The 19,250-nt window shown below is 42.5% G+C and overlaps 1 protein-coding gene across 5 annotated transcripts; it reads right to left on the bottom strand.

Moving 5' to 3' along the window:
- Nucleotides 1–7,811: 7,811 nt before the first annotated feature.
- On the bottom strand, nucleotides 7,812–15,644 carry LOC130377054 (B-cell receptor CD22-like). Of its 5 annotated transcripts, XM_056583998.1 has the most exons (11): nucleotides 15,609–15,641; nucleotides 15,388–15,473; nucleotides 13,912–14,292; nucleotides 13,590–13,805; nucleotides 13,190–13,456; nucleotides 12,785–13,039; nucleotides 12,587–12,677; nucleotides 12,446–12,506; nucleotides 8,410–8,645; nucleotides 8,205–8,300; nucleotides 8,003–8,030 (listed from the first exon to the last, which is right to left on the bottom strand). In XM_056583998.1, coding segments are annotated over exons 2-11 (1,659 nt in total). In that variant the 5' UTR covers nucleotides 15,443–15,473; nucleotides 15,609–15,641; the 3' UTR covers nucleotides 8,003–8,029. The 5 variants fall into 5 exon arrangements, with proteins under 5 accessions (XP_056439974.1, XP_056439971.1, XP_056439972.1 ...); XM_056583999.1 differs by having other exon boundaries at nucleotides 7,812–8,300; nucleotides 13,912–14,139; XM_056583996.1 differs by having other exon boundaries at nucleotides 7,812–8,300.
- Between the last annotated feature and the right edge of the window lie 3,606 nt (nucleotides 15,645–19,250).

A 19,250-nucleotide genomic window follows, 5' to 3' on the forward strand; every position in this document is an offset into this window, starting at 1 on the left:
AGGCACACCCACCCACACACCCATCTCCCATGCTAAAGGTCAGAGAGAGATTGCTTATTTACACACTATATGAGATGGTGCAATAACCTAATGATTGCCTTATGATGAGTATACGAGCCACATCCAATGGGTGTGCTCCGTGTGGTTTGACTCCCGGGTGACCTGGTTGACGCGCTGTGTTGATGTTTCCAGTAGCCTACTATGCAGCTACGTGAAGCAATGATTGATCCGTGCGATCGTCTCTTGTTTACAACCCGTTTATTTCCTCACCATGACACCAATTGCATGGGAATACGGAATACATTCATAGATCCTCAGTGACATAACAACAACTTTGTATTTCTTGCGGTCAAAAACCGTATGCCCTTCCGGGGTCAAACAACAGAGGTACCCCAAATGACGTCCCCTTTACACCTGTACCCGCAATACGGCAACACCACTCAGTGGTCAACACAGACATTACAACATAACTGAAAAACAGGAAAAGTCTCTTACAATGAGGATACTATCAGGTCAAGTCACATTTTGCTTATGTAGACATTTCATACACATAGGCAACACAATGTGCTTTAAATCACAAAAGTATTCTAAAGTAATTAGATAGACTGTTTTATGGTAGTACAGTATGAGTAATTTCAGTATAAAATTGAATTATTAACTCCCCTTTTTTCACATATTAAAAGGAGACGTTTGTGTATTCACTGACTTTTCCAGATATTTTATAAATAAAGGGAAGCTCTAACTTTCAAATGAAAACCAAACTTTTAAAGGGCTTGATTTTGTATAACCACACAGCTTATCTGATCTTTATCTTCCATTTATCTGAGCTAATAAGAACTATTTTGAAGGGGAGTTTAGAGGTGGTATCTAAACTAATCTTAACTGGCTTTAGGAGTTAGAGAATAGGAGGAATGTGGTTGAATTGTAGTTATATTTAGGACTAGTAGCATCGTCCCTTCAAGATAACTTCAAGAGAGCTGTTGAAGATGACAGAAAGATACAATGTCAATATGGTGCTGACTGCAGGAAAGGATTATGTTTCAGTTACCGTAGTCCCAGAAACATTTTCTCATATATATATTTACTCATATATCACATTCTATGATGGTAGTTTACCTCTCTGAATGATCAACACATATAACAGATGGTGATAATTATAGGTGTATGATGGTAGATTACCACTATAAACGATAGGGACATATGACAGATAGGATAATTATAGGTATGATTGTAGTTTACCACAATAGATGCAAAAAGAGGACTCAGTTGTCACAAATCGACCCTGGTTTGATTAAACTATATGTTGCTTTTCCCAAAACGGAAATTCCTACTGGCGCCAAAATACAGACCAGTACAGAACACCTTACACAATACAGAACAGCACAGGACACCTTACACAATACAGAACAGCACAGGACACCTTACACAATACAGAACAGTAGAGAACACCTTACACAATACAGAACAGTACAGAACACCTTACACAATACAGAACAGCACAGGACACCTTACACAATACAGAACAGCACAGGACACCTTACACAATACAGAACAGTACAGAACACCTTACACAATACAGAACAGCACAGGACACCTTACACAATACAGAACAGTACAGAACACCTGACACAATACAGAACAGCACAGGACACCTTACACAATACAGAACAGCACAGGACACCTTACACAATACAGAACAGTACAGAACACCTTACACAATACAGAACAGCACAGGACACCTTACACAATACAGAACAGTACAGAACACCTTACACAATACAGAACAGCACAGGACACCTTACACAATACAGAACAGTACAGAATACCTTACACAATACAGAACAGCACAGGACACCTTACACAATACAGAACAGTACAGAACACCTGACACAATACAGAACAGCACAGGACACCTTACACAATACAGAACAGCACAGGACACCTGACACAATACAGAACAGTACAGGACACCTTACGCAATACAGAACAGCACAAGACACCTTACGCAATACAGAACAGCACAGGACACCTTACGCAATACAGAACAGCACAGGACACCTTACACAATACAGAACAGCACAGGACACCTTACGCAATACAGAACAGCACAGGACACCTTACGCAATACAGAAAAGCACAGAACACCTTACGCAATACAGAACAGCACAGGACACCTTACACAATACAGAACAGCACAGGACACCTTACACAATACAGAACAGCACAGAACACCTTACACAATACAGAACAGCACAGGACACCTTACACAATACAGAACAGCACAGGACACCTTACACAATACAGAACAGCACAGGACACCTTACACAATACAGAACAGCACAGGACACCTTACGCAATACAGAACAGTACAGAACACCTTACACAATACAGAACAGCACAGGACACCTTACACAATACAGAACAGTACAGAATACCTTACACAATACAGAACAGCACAGGACACCTTACACAATACAGAACAGTACAGAACACCTGACACAATACAGAACAGCACAGGACACCTTACACAATACAGAACAGCACAGGACACCTGACACAATACAGAACAGTACAGGACACCTTACGCAATACAGAACAGCACAAGACACCTTACGCAATACAGAACAGCACAGGACACCTTACGCAATACAGAACAGCACAGGACACCTTACACAATACAGAACAGCACAGGACACCTTACGCAATACAGAACAGCACAGGACACCTTACGCAATACAGAAAAGCACAGAACACCTTACGCAATACAGAACAGCACAGGACACCTTACACAATACAGAACAGCACAGGACACCTTACACAATACAGAACAGCACAGAACACCTTACACAATACAGAACAGCACAGGACACCTTACACAATACAGAACAGCACAGGACACCTTACACAATACAGAACAGCACAGGACACCTTACACAATACAGAACAGCACAGGACACCTTACGCAATACAGAACAGCACAGGACACCTCACACAATACAGGCCATGACAGACAACCTTACTCAAAATAGGTCAGTGCAGGACACCTTACACAATACAGGACACCATACAAAATACAGTCCAGGCCACCTTAAACAATAAAGGCCCTCAAACCCCGGCCGATCTCCAGAATGTGTATGGAAGCAAAAGTTTTTGAAAAGCGTTCTGGAAATCAATAAAGCAATTTCTAGGTACAAATTTGGATGAAAATGTGCATTTTATCCAAATACTAATATGGTGTTAAGAAACAATATAGCACTGTTACTGCTGCCTTTAAAGATAAAAATGACATAATTAAGAAAAAATTATGTCAAAAAATAAATAAAATAATATGCAGCAGTTTTTATTGATTGGTCGAAAGCGGTCAAAACGGTTTATCACTGTATCTTGGTCCATATGGTCCACCACATTGGAGAAAGCAGCCTCTTGGTTAGCCCACTATTTGTCTGCTAGAATGCAATGTGTTCAGATGACGAGCACCACCTCCTCTATTTTGACGATATCAAAGGGGGTGCCACAAGGTTGTGTTAGCACTTATATTGTTTTCCGTTTATGTCAGAGACCTATGCGAAAATTATCAAATGCTATGTCCCCATTTAATGCTGACTACACTATTATTTATTGTTGCTCGTCGTCTGTTGTACAGGCCCTATGACCTTTTACAGTCTGCATTGGATGTTGTTCAGTTCCGTCTGCAACAATTGCAGATACAGAAAACTAAACTTGTGCTGTTTCCCGTTAGGGAGTTAAAAACAAATAAATGTAGTTAGTGTAACGATGGTCGAGCATCAGGGCCTTATGATGAGTATACAAGCCACATCCAATGGGTGTGCTCCGTGTGGTTTGACTCCCGGGTGACCTGGTTGACGCGCTGTGTTGATGTTTCCAGTAGCCTACCATGCAGCTACGTGAAGCAATGATTGATCCGTGCGATCGTCTCTGGTTTACAACCCGTTTATTTCCTCACCATGACACCAATTGCATGGGAATACGGAATACATTCATAGATCCTCAGTGACATAACAACAACTTTGTATTTCTTGCGGTCAAAAACCGTATGCCCTTCCGGGGTCAAACAACAGAGGTACCCCAAATGACGTCCCCTTTACACCTGTACCCGCAATACGGCAATACCACTCAGTGGTCAACACAGACATTACAACATAACTGAAAACCAGGAAAAGTCTCTTACAATGAGGATACTATCAGGTCAAGTCACATTTTGCTTATGTAGACATTTCTTACACATATGAAATGTCTACATATCATATGTGTATGTACCTTGTGCACCCTTAGATAATAATCGGTTAAGAACAAGAACACTTTAGAATAAACAATTTATTTAAATAAGATACACTGCTTTTCCTTCAGAACTAGGAAATACCTTGTGTCCGCAACCTTTTTGCCTCTGGTAGATTATGGTGACTTGGTGTATATGAATGCTTCTGCCCAATGTTTGTGGTTGCTAGCCACTGTATCATTGTGCCTTGCGATTTGTTACTGGTTGTAAACATCTAACCTACCGTTGTACCTTGTATGCAAATAGTGTCGTGTCGGCTCATTAGCATCTGTACCGTAGCGGCCCGTGCCGTAGCAGCACACCTCTCCCAAGTGGCCAAATTGGCCCGGCCTGGCCAGACTGGCCACACTCACACTGGCAGATTTGAGCACGGTTAGGTGCTAAAACAGCCACGGCCAGATGGCCTAGTGTGAGTGCACCCTTAGATAATAATCGGTTAAGAACAAGAACACTTTAGAAGAAACACTTTATTTAAATAAGAAACTCTGAACCACACATCTAAAAATACACACACACGCACACCTAAAAATACACACACACTCTCTCAGCTTTTGAGAGAATGGTGGAGAATCACATCTTCTCCACCATTCCGCCAACTTTGCCTCGCTCTCCTCATGCCTCGCCTGCTCCCTGGCACTCTCCTCTTGGAAGGGGTGTCTGGGGTGGTGGAAGAGGTGCCTGGGGTGGAGGAGCATGAGGGAGAGGTGGGGGGGGCTGGTGGCAGTGGACTCAACGATGTCCTGAAAGAAAACGAATAAGAAGGAAATAGGAATTATATGCCAGAACTGGGTGATATGGCCATATGTTACGTACAATATATAATAGCTATGTACACAATATAGTACTGCCAAAAATTACATTGATTAACCATGTAATATCACTAATATAATATAATATATTAGTATATATAATATTACTTATAGAATGTTACTAATATAATATAATATATTAGTATAAAGCTTATTTTTAACCTGTAGTCACTAGAACATGGAAGATCTGGATATCATACGACATGATATCCAGCCCGGTCTTGCAGCCCGGCCGAGAACCGGGGTCGGGCGGCCCGCGAAAGTCCGACGGCCGGGCTGCAGAGCCCGTGATCGGACTTTCGCGATCTTCCGAGAGTCCGCGGCCGGGCTTCGAAGCCCGCGGCCGGGCTGCAGAGTATAATCAATAAAATTATTAATAGTTAATTACAGAGAAAACACTTACATTTGTGTTTTTCCAATCCTGTCGCATCTTTTCGCCCTCCATCTTGTCTAGGATATTTCTTGATTTTCCGTTTTCTCGCAAGGTATTGTGGGAGCAAGTCAGAACTGAGGCGCTTTGAGGGTGCCCATCGAAAATCTCAATTTTGAGGGGATGTTAGCCCTCCCCCTTACCCCTTAAGTTACCTTTAAACTGTATTGGGACATGGCTCCACGGCGCGTGAACGCGCAACAGCGAGGGTTAGGGATGAGATTTTGAAGCGAGACAAGTAATGGGATTCAACCTAAGTGTGCACAAGACAGGAGTCACACCCAAACCTAATGACAGCGACACCAGCTCTGCGGAGAAGAGAATAGGTGAACCAGACCTTGAGTGTCCAATACACAGGAAGCCTCGTCCACTCCGAAAGTGTAAGGTGTTTAGATTCAAGCCTATAGAAGAACGTAAAGCTTATTTGGCTTATTCTCCCTCCAAAAAGCTTATTAGCTTTTTGGAGGGAGAACATTGCCGCTTAACTCCAACAACTCCAAGATAGTTTGACTGAACTACCTTTGAAATCTTGTTAAGGTTGTGAAAGCTCTTGATCCTACAATCTGAACAAATACCAAGATGTATTATTTTCAGCTGATTTTGTGTTTCATTTGTGTAGCCTACGAAAATTATTTTTTTGTGCAATGTTGAGGAATGCAAAATTATTGTATTTCTATGTACCACTGTGATAACTACGGTGGCGCATTGCATTCACATCACAAAAGATCAGGTTATCTCGTAATTATGACATAGAGATCTCATAATTAGGAAAAAATATCTCATAATTACGAGATATTAATGTCATAATTACCTTGTTTTCATCCAAACGAGCCGTCTTTAGCGAACGGTGCATTGCATTGGCATCTATGAGCTGTCGGCTTTCAGCCTCGGGCTTAGGGACCGTCTGCAAAGTGCAAAGCGGAAAACGACCACAATGGTCAAATTTCAATAGCGTCGCCATTATTGAGCCCCACAACTTGTTCCATATAGGCATGACCTCTGTATGGTTTTGCTACAACCTTAAAAAATACATCTCTACTTAATTTTAAGGAATTTTTATTTTACTCAACAGACATCAGATTAGGTATCAGTCCAGGTAATTAAGCGCCATATGATATGCAACCAGCGTATTCTTTCAATCTTTACTGAACAAGTGGTGGAGGACTAGGCTATGAGATTCTGATGTCGTAATTAAGAGATAATTATCTTGTAGTTGTGAAATAAATATCTTGTAATTATGAAATAAATAATGCGTAATTAGGAGAAAGATAAAGATCTCGTAATTATGACACAAACATCTCGTAATTATGAGATATTATCTCATAATTATGAGATCTTTATGTCATCATTACAAGATAACCCGATTTTTTTTTTGGTGTTGTGATTGCAATGTGCCACCGTGGATAACTTATTTTGCTTTTGTAAGCCAATACTTTCAAGGTCGGTCAGCAAATATTTGACTTAACATGCTCCCCCTGTCTTTATGATGCTGCCCGACATATTCTCCTGCTATTTTACATCATACGACATTTGATTCATGTAAATAATTAATTGCGGAGCTACTCCTTTTTTGTTTATGGAGTTGCCATCTAGTGGATACAATAAGGATATCTGTATGAATTAATCATCTAACAACAAATTTATACTGTCTTGCTTAACGCACCTATTGAATGGGTCACATTAATCATTATTAGAAAAATTGCGATTTTTTTCAGGAGCAGATTGCGATTTTTTTCATTGTACACTGCCGTCGACAATAAAGCTCATGTTTACAACTATTACAACTTCAACCACCATCGATTTCAACAGAGGCATCAAAGACCTTGGATCCTGTCAAAGTTTCGCGACCTCATGTTACTGCTGAGGTAAAGTTAGTTTCATATTCAATATTTATTTGAAATTCAACTTTTGACATTTGGCGCAAGCGTGGATGGGCTCATAATGGAACGAAGGGAGTAGTTTCATCATGAATAATCACAATGTGGCTCGGCCCACATTGTTTATATTTTTATGTTGAATGAAATATTTTTTTCTGATTTCTGATAGATGTATTTGTTGTTTTGCAAAAGTACCAAATAGTACATGTATATTATTGTAACAATGGCTGTCCTTCTTCCACAACCTTTGCATTTGCCCATGGTCACAATTTAATAAAAATCCAGAGCATTAATAACTTTGATCTTGAACATTAAAAGAGCAATAACTTTAGAAACATGCTCCAAGCAATAGCAATTACTCAGATTCAGTTGATCAAGGTATTGTTTGGAAGGGTTGGTGAACATTTCTGTTTTATTAACAAGTAAAAAGATAATGAACAGGGGAAATCCGTAAAATACAATAATGTTTCAGTGCAGCCAGGAGATGGCAAGGATGGTTAGCTAACGAACGCAGACAGGAATTGTCCCTTAAGACCTCTCCTCACAGGTGCAGTACATCCTGGTAACCAACAGGTGGTAGCAATGAAGCGGAGCTTCATCCACCAGAGCAAGAGGCCCTGGATAAGATGTGGGGGCATCACAAGTGGAACATACAAAATCAAGTAATTAAGTAAAATAAACTCAACAGACATCAGATCAGGTATCAGTCCAGGTAATTAAGCGCCATATGATATGCAAACAGCGTATTGTCCTGTTCAACTAAACAGATGAGACACTCTACCTAGACTCACTATTTAAATCCTGCTGCAGCAACTTCAATTTCTGGGTTATTTTTGACAGTGCTGTACAACACTGAGGTTTCTGTCGCCTCTGTCTTCTCTCTTTCTCTGAAAAGAAGACAGAACTTCAGTCACCCTGTGAAACGGATCCGTTGGGTTGATCAATTCCAAAAACATAGATTCTATTTCCAATTTAGAAATACAGAGAGAAGCTTACCCAGGGACAGCGTTGGGTCTCTTAACGTTGACCACAGAGTAAAATAATGCATCTGTCTGGTCTGATTGGACACGAGAGCCAGGCAACCAGCGAGGAACTTCCTGGTTCTTTGAGCGAGAGGGGTGGATGCTGGCATAGTGAAGGTCATCATGCTCTTCAGTTGGTTCTCTGAGTGCTGTAGGAACCATTTGATTGGTCAGAGCTGAGGCGTTTTCATACACAGGAACAGGATGTGGCTATCGGGGAGTAAGGACAGAAGAGAACGTTTAGGAAACACTTTACACTTTGTGGCAACCCGTCTCTGGCACAGCGCCCCTGGAGGCCAAGGGGGCAGGTTGTGGAGGCGGTGTACCACCGATTCTCCACAGATGGCGCCAGTAAGAACATTGGGGCCAATTAATGAAATGCGGAGCACCTGAGGAGCAGGTGTGGAAGCATGCTTTAAAAAGCATGCTCCCACACTCATTCAGGGCTCTCCTGGTTTGCGTGTGCGGAGAGACCAGTCTCATGGGTGATGGGATTCCACCCGGAGGAAAAAGACTGTTGATTCCTCCAAAGCTGAGTTTTATGTTTAGTTTGATAGATTTATAATTTACTATTGAATAAAAGTGCCATTTTGGCTCTAAGTAATCTCCAGTTCGTGTGCTTATTGGAAGGAGGCGGCTCACTCACCAAGCCGGGTTGCCACATATGGTGGAGGATGCGGGCAGCTCGACCAATCTACGGACCATCTTTTAAGTAAACGCCGACTTCCAATGGAGGCAGCTCGACCAAGTTACCATTTTTCCTTTTCAATGGATGAACAAACCCCGATGCAGAGCCCCAACAGAGCTGCAGCTGCCACCCAGAGAGAAACTGAACTCCTCCTCCTCCGAGAGGCGGTCCAACGGCTCGAGCAGGGGCCCACGTTCAACAAGCAGATCCAGGAAAGGCCCGAGGAGAAGTGCACCCTGATCAGGGAGATCCAGGACCTCAAGGACATGCTGGAGGTTAAGGAGCGGAAGGTCAATGACCTACAGAACGGGATGGAGAACCTGCAGGAACAGCTTCGGGACAAGGAGAAGCAGATGGGCAGCCTGAAAGGGAGGATCAAGTCGCTGCAGGCGGACACCTCCAACACAGACAGCGCCCTCACCAGGTTGGTGGAATCCCTCGCTGAGAAGGAGCATATCATCCAGCGGCTGAAGGAACAAAGGTTCCAGGATGACCAGGGGAAAGGTGAGGAGCTGGTGGCCAGCAGGACTATGCTGGAGAAGATGAGGGTGGAGCACAAGATGGCCCTGGAGGAGACTGCCGCCAGACACGAGGCCCAAAGCATGAACTGGTTGCGGGAGAGGGAGGCACTGAAGGCCCAGCTGTTGGGTTTGATGAAGGCGCTGGAAGAGAACCGGCAGGTCGCCCAACAGCTGAGCTTCAACGTCGGTCCCGAGCCCCAGCCAATTGAGACTCGTCAGGACAGATGGGGAACAGCGCCACCTGGACAGGCAGCCCAGCCGAGGCGACGCGTCCGAGAGGTGGAGAGGCGGGATCGCATCCGTCAGTTCCAAGAGAGGGAGGACCGGGAGCACCTGATCTGCAAGAGGAACTGGCTGGAGGTGGAGAAGCGGCGTCTGGACGCCGACTGCATGGAGCTGCAGTTCCTGGAGCGTGAGCGGCAGCGCATCCGGTTTGAGCGCCGGCGTGAGCGGTACGGGATCCAGCGGGAGCGGGTCAAGCTGCGCCGGCAGCAGGAGCAGCTACGCTTCGGGCAGGAATACCGCTCCGGCAAGAGGTCCTACAGGGTCCAGGGGGGACACTGGCCGGGGCGGACCAACGTCAACACCCTATCCAGCCTCGACGCGGGTTGCTGGTCAGTCAGAGGTGCCCCGAGCCTTCATCAAAGGGTGGAGGAGTGTGGCAACCCGTCTCTGGCACAGCGCCCCTGGAGGCCAAGGGGGCAGGTTGTGGAGGCGGTGTACCACCGATTCTCCACAGATGGCGCCAGTAAGAACATTGGGGCCAATTAATGAAATGCGGAGCACCTGAGGAGCAGGTGTGGAAGCATGCTTTAAAAAGCATGCTCCCACACTCATTCAGGGCTCTCCTGGTTTGCGTGTGGGGAGAGACCAGTCTCATGGGTGATGGGATTCCACCCGGAGGAAAAAGACTGTTGATTCCTCCAAAGCTGAGTTTTATGTTTAGTTTGATAGATTTATAATTTACTATTGAATAAAAGTGCCATTTTGGCTCTAAGTAATCTCCAGTTCGTGTGCTTATTGGAAGGAGGCGGCTCACTCACCAAGCCGGGTTGCCACAACTTCCTGAACACAGTCCTGAAGGCCAAGTGTTTCTGGTTCATCTAGAGACCCTTGGTGGTGACTAGCGGTCCCACCATGCAGGCTGCTGTAGGCCTCACTTGAAGTGCTTCCTGCAAGGTTTCCTCTATCTGTTAGCTCCTAAAACCGTTTAATAACAACATATTAATTTGCTTCTTTAAAACAAAATTAGGAATCATTATTACCATTCACCAATCTTTTCATTCTACTCACTGGCGGATGTTTCACCTGATCCCAGTTTGTCTTTAGATCTCACCCTAGTTCTCACTCTTTAAGCAAACTTCACCTTGTCAATTAGTCTTTCTTAAATCCCAGACTGATAATGAATCAAACTGAAGTTTGTATTCCAAGGTGACCCCACCATAACATAGTGTCAGGTGCCATGGCAACACTGCCGCAGAGAAAGCATACAAACAATACTGATGATCATGGGGCACTGGTGTGGTTTGGTTTTATTTCAGGTTACAAATCGTAAAACATCCGGGAGATTACTGCTGAAAGTATGTCACATCATATAAAACGGCCAGGAATAGACCCCTGGGGATCCCACAAGGATTAAACCACTATATTGATGTTTCAATCAATTTAAGGGAATCCACAAGTGCTGTGATCTACTGTATCAAAAGCCTTCTGTAGATCTAACAGGACCATTCTAGTTGGAATTTCTTTGAGCTTTGATTTCAGTCCCAATCCGCCTAGCAGGAAGTCCATCCAATGACAGTGGCCTTGTTTAGGCTCATGGAGCGCAACAAGCTGGCCACTTCATTATCAGCTGTTTCACCCAGCTCAAAGCTCTCTCTTCTGTCATGGTAGAAACTCTCAATGATAGTGTTTATATTCAGAGCTAATGTGCAACTCTGAAACAAAGGGAAAACCACAGCAGTGGAGAAAGTGTTGAGCCACCTTTGTTATTTGATACTGAAGGCCATCAATGTTTTAACTGACATTTGTCTATTTTATCTTTATCTGCTCCAACCCTTTCCATCGCTTTTTGGTCCTCAAATCTCAATTTTTCTGTTGGCTATGAAACCATAATCCTTGTAGTATTTATTTTTTCAGGCATGGGTACAAATGTTCATTAAAACTAGCCAATCGACACTGTCACAATTTAGTATACCTGACCAATTCTACTACCATAATGTGTGAATTAATCAATCTTTTGGGACCCTTTTCATGGAACTTCATGCAGATGTTTTCCTGTTCCAGCAGCACTTTCAGGATTTTAACGATGCAAGAAATTAACAAATGATCACTAATGCTACAGATGAAATCACCTGACTTACACATTTAGTCTCTTTCCAATACATCATATCATCTAGAAATTATGTTCTATCTGTACACAACCGTCTTGGCTCCCCGATCAGTTGTTTAACCCAAAAAACGGAATGAACATCCTAAGGACAACTACCAGCGAGCTTGTTGGTGTTTTCACATTTGTATGTAAATCCCCTGGTAAGATACACTAGCTTTCTGTAAGAACATTAGGATCGCCAAGTAAGGTACAGTCTTCGTGCAAAAATTCATTATGACTGCAGCAATCAGTACCAAATTTTAATAGAACACTTAAGAACACTCCTTCTGTTTGGGAGGTCTATAACAGACTCTATAACGAAACAACTATAGATAATATCCTGTGTGGTCTTGTGTCGTGGTCTCAGGGTATTTCCATTGTGTGTCTTAGTAAAGGATGGGTTAGTAATAAATGGCTTCCTGTGTCTCACCTCCTCCACGGTATCTGGCCTTCCTCCCTGTCCACATGCCTTTCTGAAGGCCCTCTTTCTTCTGGAGAAGAGAACATAGAGATGAAGAAGCAACAGGAGGTATGAAGGAATGGAAAACGAGAAAGATAGAGAATATCTCACCTCATCCAGAGGAAGACGAGGAGGAGAATGGTGGCCAATAACATAACAATGGTTGATACAGCTACCATTGCTGTCAGTGATGATGATGTCACTGAAACATAGTAATACGATTTAAAACACTGACAACTGCAGGTCAATGTTTAACCGTGTGTCTGTGACTGTGTGAAAGGTGTGTATTTATTTGAAATGAACTATTACCCTTAATGAATAAAAATGAGGAATTTTGACGTCCGAATGCATTATGAGCTTGGCAGTAATAGTTTCCTTCATGCTCAGATGTGATATTAGTAATGGTGTAGTTCTGTCCTGATTCTCTCACTGAGTCTTCATGTTCCCTGAACCAGGTGTACTTAGCTGCTGGGTTGGCATCACTGCTGCAGCTCAGAGTCACTGAACTGCCCTCCTCTATTCCACCAGAGGGACTTGAATACACAGATGTGTGATTCGGCCCATCTGGAGACACAAAGAAACAGGTAAAAACAGCTTGTACATTTTTTTTCATGACAGTATTAAGGCAAAATCGAAAAAAGTTAAGTTTAAGGTAATTTGTAATGTTGAAACAGTTATGCTCATTTGATTGTGTATTGTTTTTTTTTAACTCACATTGGACATTGATAGAGATGGAGACTGATTCTTTCCCTAGCTTATTTTGTGCGTCACAACGATATTGTCCAGAGTTTGTAGATAGGATGCGTCTAAAGAAGAGCGGTTGTCCGTGGTTCGTGTCTCTGGAGAAATTATCTCCATTAACCTTGAACCAGGTGTAGTTAGCTGCTGGGTTGGCATCACTGCTGCAGCTCAGAGTCACTGAACTGCCCTCCTCTATTTCACCAGAGGGACTCACGGTCACTGAGGGGGTCTTTGGAGCGTCTGTTAACAGTTACATTTTATTAATTATATAAAACACCAGCAGTTTGGTCCATTCATAGTATACATTATGTTATTTTCCCTAAAAGGTCCATTACATCTGGTATCATGTCAGCATACTGTGGAGTAGACTTACACACTAAAGGAGAGCTGAGATTGTGTCCTTCAACAGCACATGAATAGCTGCCTCCAGACTGAGGTTGGACCCAGGAGTTCACTCTCTGTCCTACATTCTCTCCATTCCTGAACCAGGTGTAGAGATGGTTCCCAGCTAGACCACACCTACTGTGACATTCCAGCTCTCCCCTGGTAGGATCGGTAGGGTCAGGAAAGGACACCTTCACCTGGAGATCTGGGAGTTAGATCAAATTAATCACAATTATTCTAAATAATTAGGATAACACAAACCTTCTAGAACCCAAACAATAACACACACGCACACAGTCATCATAGTTTACCTGATACAAATAATGTCACTCCAGGGTCAACAGTATATTCCCCACGTGGTTGGTTTGTTGTGAACCTAAACTTGTAGACAGCAAAGTCACTCTCTCTCAGGTCTTTGATTCTCAGGGTACATGTTCCATGACATCTGGACCCATTACAGCTGACCTCTCCACCGCTGTATCCAACACGACCTGTATAGTCTGCATCCCCTCGCAGGTCAACAGGCTGATCGTTGGATCCTTTAGTAAACCACAGTGTATAGACTTTGGTAGGGCGGTACAGAACGTTGTCAGGGTATTCATAAGTGCAGTTGATGTCAACAGTTGATTTTCTTAAAGCGCAGACGTTACTAGATGAGTAAGTAACCGTCCATTGATCAATACCCTGAAGCGCTGTGAAAAAACAAATGCATCTCATTGAGAATTAACAAGACACAGAGGTTCACCTGATGAACAGAGCAGAAGATACATAAAGAGATGGAGGCATGGTGGGTGGAGATGGAAACTACAGATAAATGCTGACTGCTGAGCTGTGAGAGGAATGTTCCAGAACATCATGTGAAACCAGTGGCGTAGCCAGGGGGGGTATCAAGTACAACCCCCCCGGAAAAACAGAAATGTACACTACACTAACTGAACAACAAACACTAATAGTTAATGAATTCTGGTAGTGTAGGCTACTAGGCTGTTTTTTTTGACTGCACTCTTTGTAATTAATTAGATGCAGAGACAAGGAACGTAGAGTAGAGGGGGAGAGGAGAGGAGACAAGGAAAGGATTGGAGACAGGGAGAGGAAGTGGGATTAGTGGTGAGGAGTCAGGTAAGGAGAGGAAGAGAGTGGAGTCAAGGAGGAGGAGAGGAGACAAATAGAGGAGAGCAGACAAGATAACGAAAGGAGACAAGAAGATGAGAGAAGGAAAGGAGAGGAAAGCAGGAGATAGGAGAGAGGACAGGAGATAGCATGCAGTGTATACCGTTACACTGAACAATAATTCCAACATTGCAGCAGAAGATTGATATGTCATGTCTAAATCATCATTTATAGAATAAACAAGGAAAAACTGAGGCTCTTGACTTTCATCTTTTTTCAAAAAGTAACTAAACTAACCCTTTGATGTTAGTTCAGGTTTGCCGATCAACTCCGAAACGGCCAACACATCTCAAATGCAAATATATATTCATTCCAATATGAAATACGTGTATTGTGATCTAAAAACAGTACAGTACATTCACCACACGAGGCTGTAAACAACTGAACTGGTATTTTCCAATGACTAATGAACCACAGCTGAACAATATAAAGTGGACCACTCTCTATTCTAGTGGTCTGTTTAACCAAATACAGCTTTTTAGAGGGAGATACTTTAAAGTTCTATTGACTTTTATTCTATCTTCATGCTGTGGTTTCACCCTCTCACGGTTCCAGGTGCTTGCTTGTCATGTTATTGAAACAGTTCAACTAAATGTTCCTAATGTAAATGAACCAACCTGGTACTGATAGAAGGAAAGCTATAAATCCTCTTGCTGCTGATCTTAAAGTCATGGTTTGTCCTCTCCTCTCTCACTCTGTTGTTCTGGGGAGATAATAAAACACATGCAGGTCATAAACTCAATTAAAAAGTGAAAACAAGGAAAACTATGAGAACTATTAGATTTGTTAACAATATAAATAAATGTGAAAAGTTTCTGGAGAAGGAAGCTGGTCTAACCTTTACCCTGTGGTGCCAGTTCATGCAGTGAGCCCAACAGAAACTGAACATCATTGAAAGACTTCCTTCCTCTTTATAGCATAATTAGCAACAGAAAGAACAGAAGCCTCGGAACACCTGGGCCTGTCATATAATCGTCTTTTTTGACCACAATGAACGGTATAACGTTCCTTCATGCTTTATTTCTGCTTTCATTACATTTTTATTAATCTTCTGTCCTTCTGCTCCTTACTCACACACATGCACACACGCACAAGTCTGGCTACCCACAGGATGTGGTACAGCACTGCTGTAGATACAGAGCAGCAGAACAACAGAACAACGTTCTTTTTTTAACTATCGGATATATTTTTTCACCACATACACAATTTCGATCAAGAGACATTTATGCAGTAAAGCAGCCCCCAAACCATACTCCCTCCCTCCCTCCTCCATGTTTGTGAGAGATATATTATTCATGATATTTACCACATAACGTCAAAGTTAATAATTAGGTTGCCTTCAGGTGTGTATTTGTGTATTTGCCATTGCAGAAGTACACGTATTTGGATAATCGTTTTTCTGGCAATTTACGTTTCCGGACGGTTTTTGGATGATGTTTTTTGGAAATTTTTTAGTCAATAAGTGGCCTGGAAATTGCCAATCCGATCTATGCTATCTGCACAAATGATCTGCCACATGAAAGCCGAGACTCAAATGAGCTCAAGGTATGAGCCTCATAATTTGTTGAGCTTGTTTCAATGAACAAGGTGTGAATACGGCTCTTTCATTCAAACTGAAGTCACTCCATTCCTTTATAGTCCTTCATCGGGGAATACTTGAACTGTTTCATCTTGAGTTGTTTTGTTTTAACTACTATTATCTTTCCTGGGTCTAGTTCAATTGAATCTTCAATGCATCTTGAGTGAATGTGATAATAGAAAAACGGTAGAGAGGGGATGACCATGATGCTATCCTAAAAACTATATTGATAACCTAGATTTCTATTTAACCAATGACTTGTTTTGTATTAGCTTCATTAGTAGTGCTCTCAATGCGGTTTAGGGTGTGCCGTGAGAAATGGCGACGGGGATGAAATGATTGTAAATACAGTCACAGTGGCATTAGAGGGGCAGGGATGCAACAAGTTTCTGTTTAATGAGCAGTATAGATCCATGGAGATTACATTTTTGTTAGAAAGTTGACAAGGGTCCATTGACAAGGGTCATTTCCACCACCAAATAATCCAGTACCCCTCTTCTATCCCCTCCCCCCCACACACACACACATACACCCATTTCACTGTAGTTTGGATTCTTAGCTTGCTGCTTGTAGTCAGGGGCGGCCCCAGCACATTTGGCGCTCTAGGCGAGCTTCACTCCTGGCGCGCCGCCCCCCCCTCCGCAAAAAAAATAAATAAAATTGTTCGTTAATTCCCCACGAAAACTGAATTGCAACCTTGAAAAACTGTTTTGCCCTGTAACTGCATTTCTTTCACATAAACACAACAACGATCGCAACGATGAACAAACATTAATTCAAGAATAAAATCCACGGAGGAAAAAATTGCGCCCCGGATGGCTTTTGCCTCTTCATTTTCTTGATTTCGTTCTTGATTCTCGATTCTTGAAAACACTCTAACCAAACGCCTTATAGTACTAGCATGTTCTGACGAAACCAAGGAGGTAGGTTCCCCTTCCGTTTTCGATTTTTGGCTCATTTTACCCTAATGTTAGATTTATTTTTTTTAATGTCAAAATATTGGTTGGAGATATAGAAGGGGCGCAAAAATATGCGCCAGGAGGGAAAAAAAATATAATTGTGTTTTTTTTTTTTTTTTTTTTCGGGCGCATTATTTTGCGCTCCCCCTCTAGATGGCGCTCTAGGCGGCCGCCTAACCCGCCTGTAGGGAAGGCCGCCCCTGCTTGTAGTGAGTGATCAACACTAATGGGGATGTGTTATTTATGTTTGTTTTTTTGGGATGTGCAAGTTCCATGTTATAGGTGCCTGTTCATTTTCATAATCAATAAAAAGCAAGGATTCACTTTTAATTCATTATTTTTCCAATGTTATAGTCCGCCTCTGTTGGGATACACTGATTATTATTATTTTTGGCAGCATATATGCTGGTTTATACATTATTTGAAGGGACTTTAAATAGGTGTTTTCTTTAACCAACATATAGTGCCACATTACTTGAATTAAATGTTTTCATGATAGACATAATGTCAAATTAAACACGGCTGGATGGTAGGCCTATGTGTCGAGTATAAAGTTTCTGTGACCACAACATTCTCTTTGGACCTGATTTATTTTGTTTTGATCAACATATAGGCCTACATATATAAATGTTGAAATGTTACTGCTTATTTAATCAACGTCTATACGTTCAATTATATTTTATTTGTCCAACCCTTAATCACGTACAGTCTCAAAGGGCCAACAGGCCATATATTTACAACGTTTATTATTTATTTACATTGATGTGTTACTTTTGTTGTCTGCACACTAATATTCTTTACAGGATTTGTAAAGATCAACTCTCAGGACCCCCTAAAATCAAACCATGAGATATGAACTATTGGAGTTAATAATAATCTATGTAAAAATGGCCCCATCTGTTGGTATTTAAAAGCTTTTATCTTTGATTGCAGAAATGCTAGTCAAAAAAGGTATTCCAAACTTCTAAATGATGTATTGATGGAAAATGTCTAATATGCGAGGCCTGTTGCCAGTGGCGTAACTACTATGCTGTTTTATTCGGGGCTAAAGCCTCGGATGTTATTTAATTAGCCCCGAATATGATCTTTGGGAAATAAATAAATAAAATATATATATTTATAAACATTTATAAGTAGCCTAGTCTAGATAGTCCTTTTGGCAAGAGAATAAACAACAACCTGTTTACCACCTCAAGTGAATTAATCTATCCTATCCCCAGTCAGATCCGTGCGTGCGTGTGTGTGTATGTGTTTGGGGGGGATCTATATAGTTTGTATCTATATTAAGTTAATCTTTGGTGTGTGTCTATTTTGTGTTTATCTTTATGGTGTGTATCTATATGGGGTGTATCTATTGTGTGTGTGTATCTATATGGTGTATACTTATGGTGTGTGCGTGTATATTGTGGCAACCCCGATCGTCGGCGCATGGGATTTTCAAAGGAGACGCTCAAAACAGGGTTGCGGGTCAACGGTTTTGTTCGCCTCACGTGCAAAAAAGGTCAAACAAAAGACAACATAAGTTCTTCCTCTTATGGGGTGAAAGGGGCCGTCTCCGGGTCTGGTCCGGCTGCGAGGTCGGCGTCTCAATCGCTCCCGTCTTCTCCCACTCAGTCCTGGGGGGAAGCGTATTGGCGTAGGTACGGGTTGGTGCGTTCTCCGCCTACCGCGTCTCTCCAACTCGGCTGTCTGCCTCGTCTGGTGCGTGTTCGGTCCTAGTGTGAGTGCACCCTAGGCCATCTGGCTGTGGCCGTTGGCCGTTTTCACACCTAACCGTGCTGAACTGGCCCCATTGTTCTCTGGCCTGCGCTCACACTACTAGGCCATCTGGCCGTGGCCGTCGCAACTGTGGCCTGGCCACGGTAGGCTCTTGTACATACGTCATCACGTCGTAACACGTCATCACCAAGCGTCCGCTGCATGGACCATAATAAAGTCATTG

Source organism: Gadus chalcogrammus, chromosome 23 (assembly GCF_026213295.1).
Source record: "Gadus chalcogrammus isolate NIFS_2021 chromosome 23, NIFS_Gcha_1.0, whole genome shotgun sequence".
NCBI lineage: Eukaryota > Metazoa > Chordata > Actinopteri > Gadiformes > Gadidae > Gadus > Gadus chalcogrammus.

Coding starts and splice junctions, on each gene's coding strand:
- LOC130377054 (XM_056583997.1), bottom strand. CDS start 15,442: ATGACTTTAAGATCAGCAGCAAGAGGATTTATAGCTTTCCTTCTATCA. Junction 14,293..15,387: donor TTTCCTTCTATCAGTACCAG/GTTGGTTCATTT, acceptor GTTTTTTCACAG/CGCTTCAGGGTATTGATCAA. Junction 12,507..12,586: donor CTCGTCTTCCTCTGGATGAG/GTGAGATATTCT, acceptor TCTCTTCTCCAG/AAGAAAGAGGGCCTTCAGAA.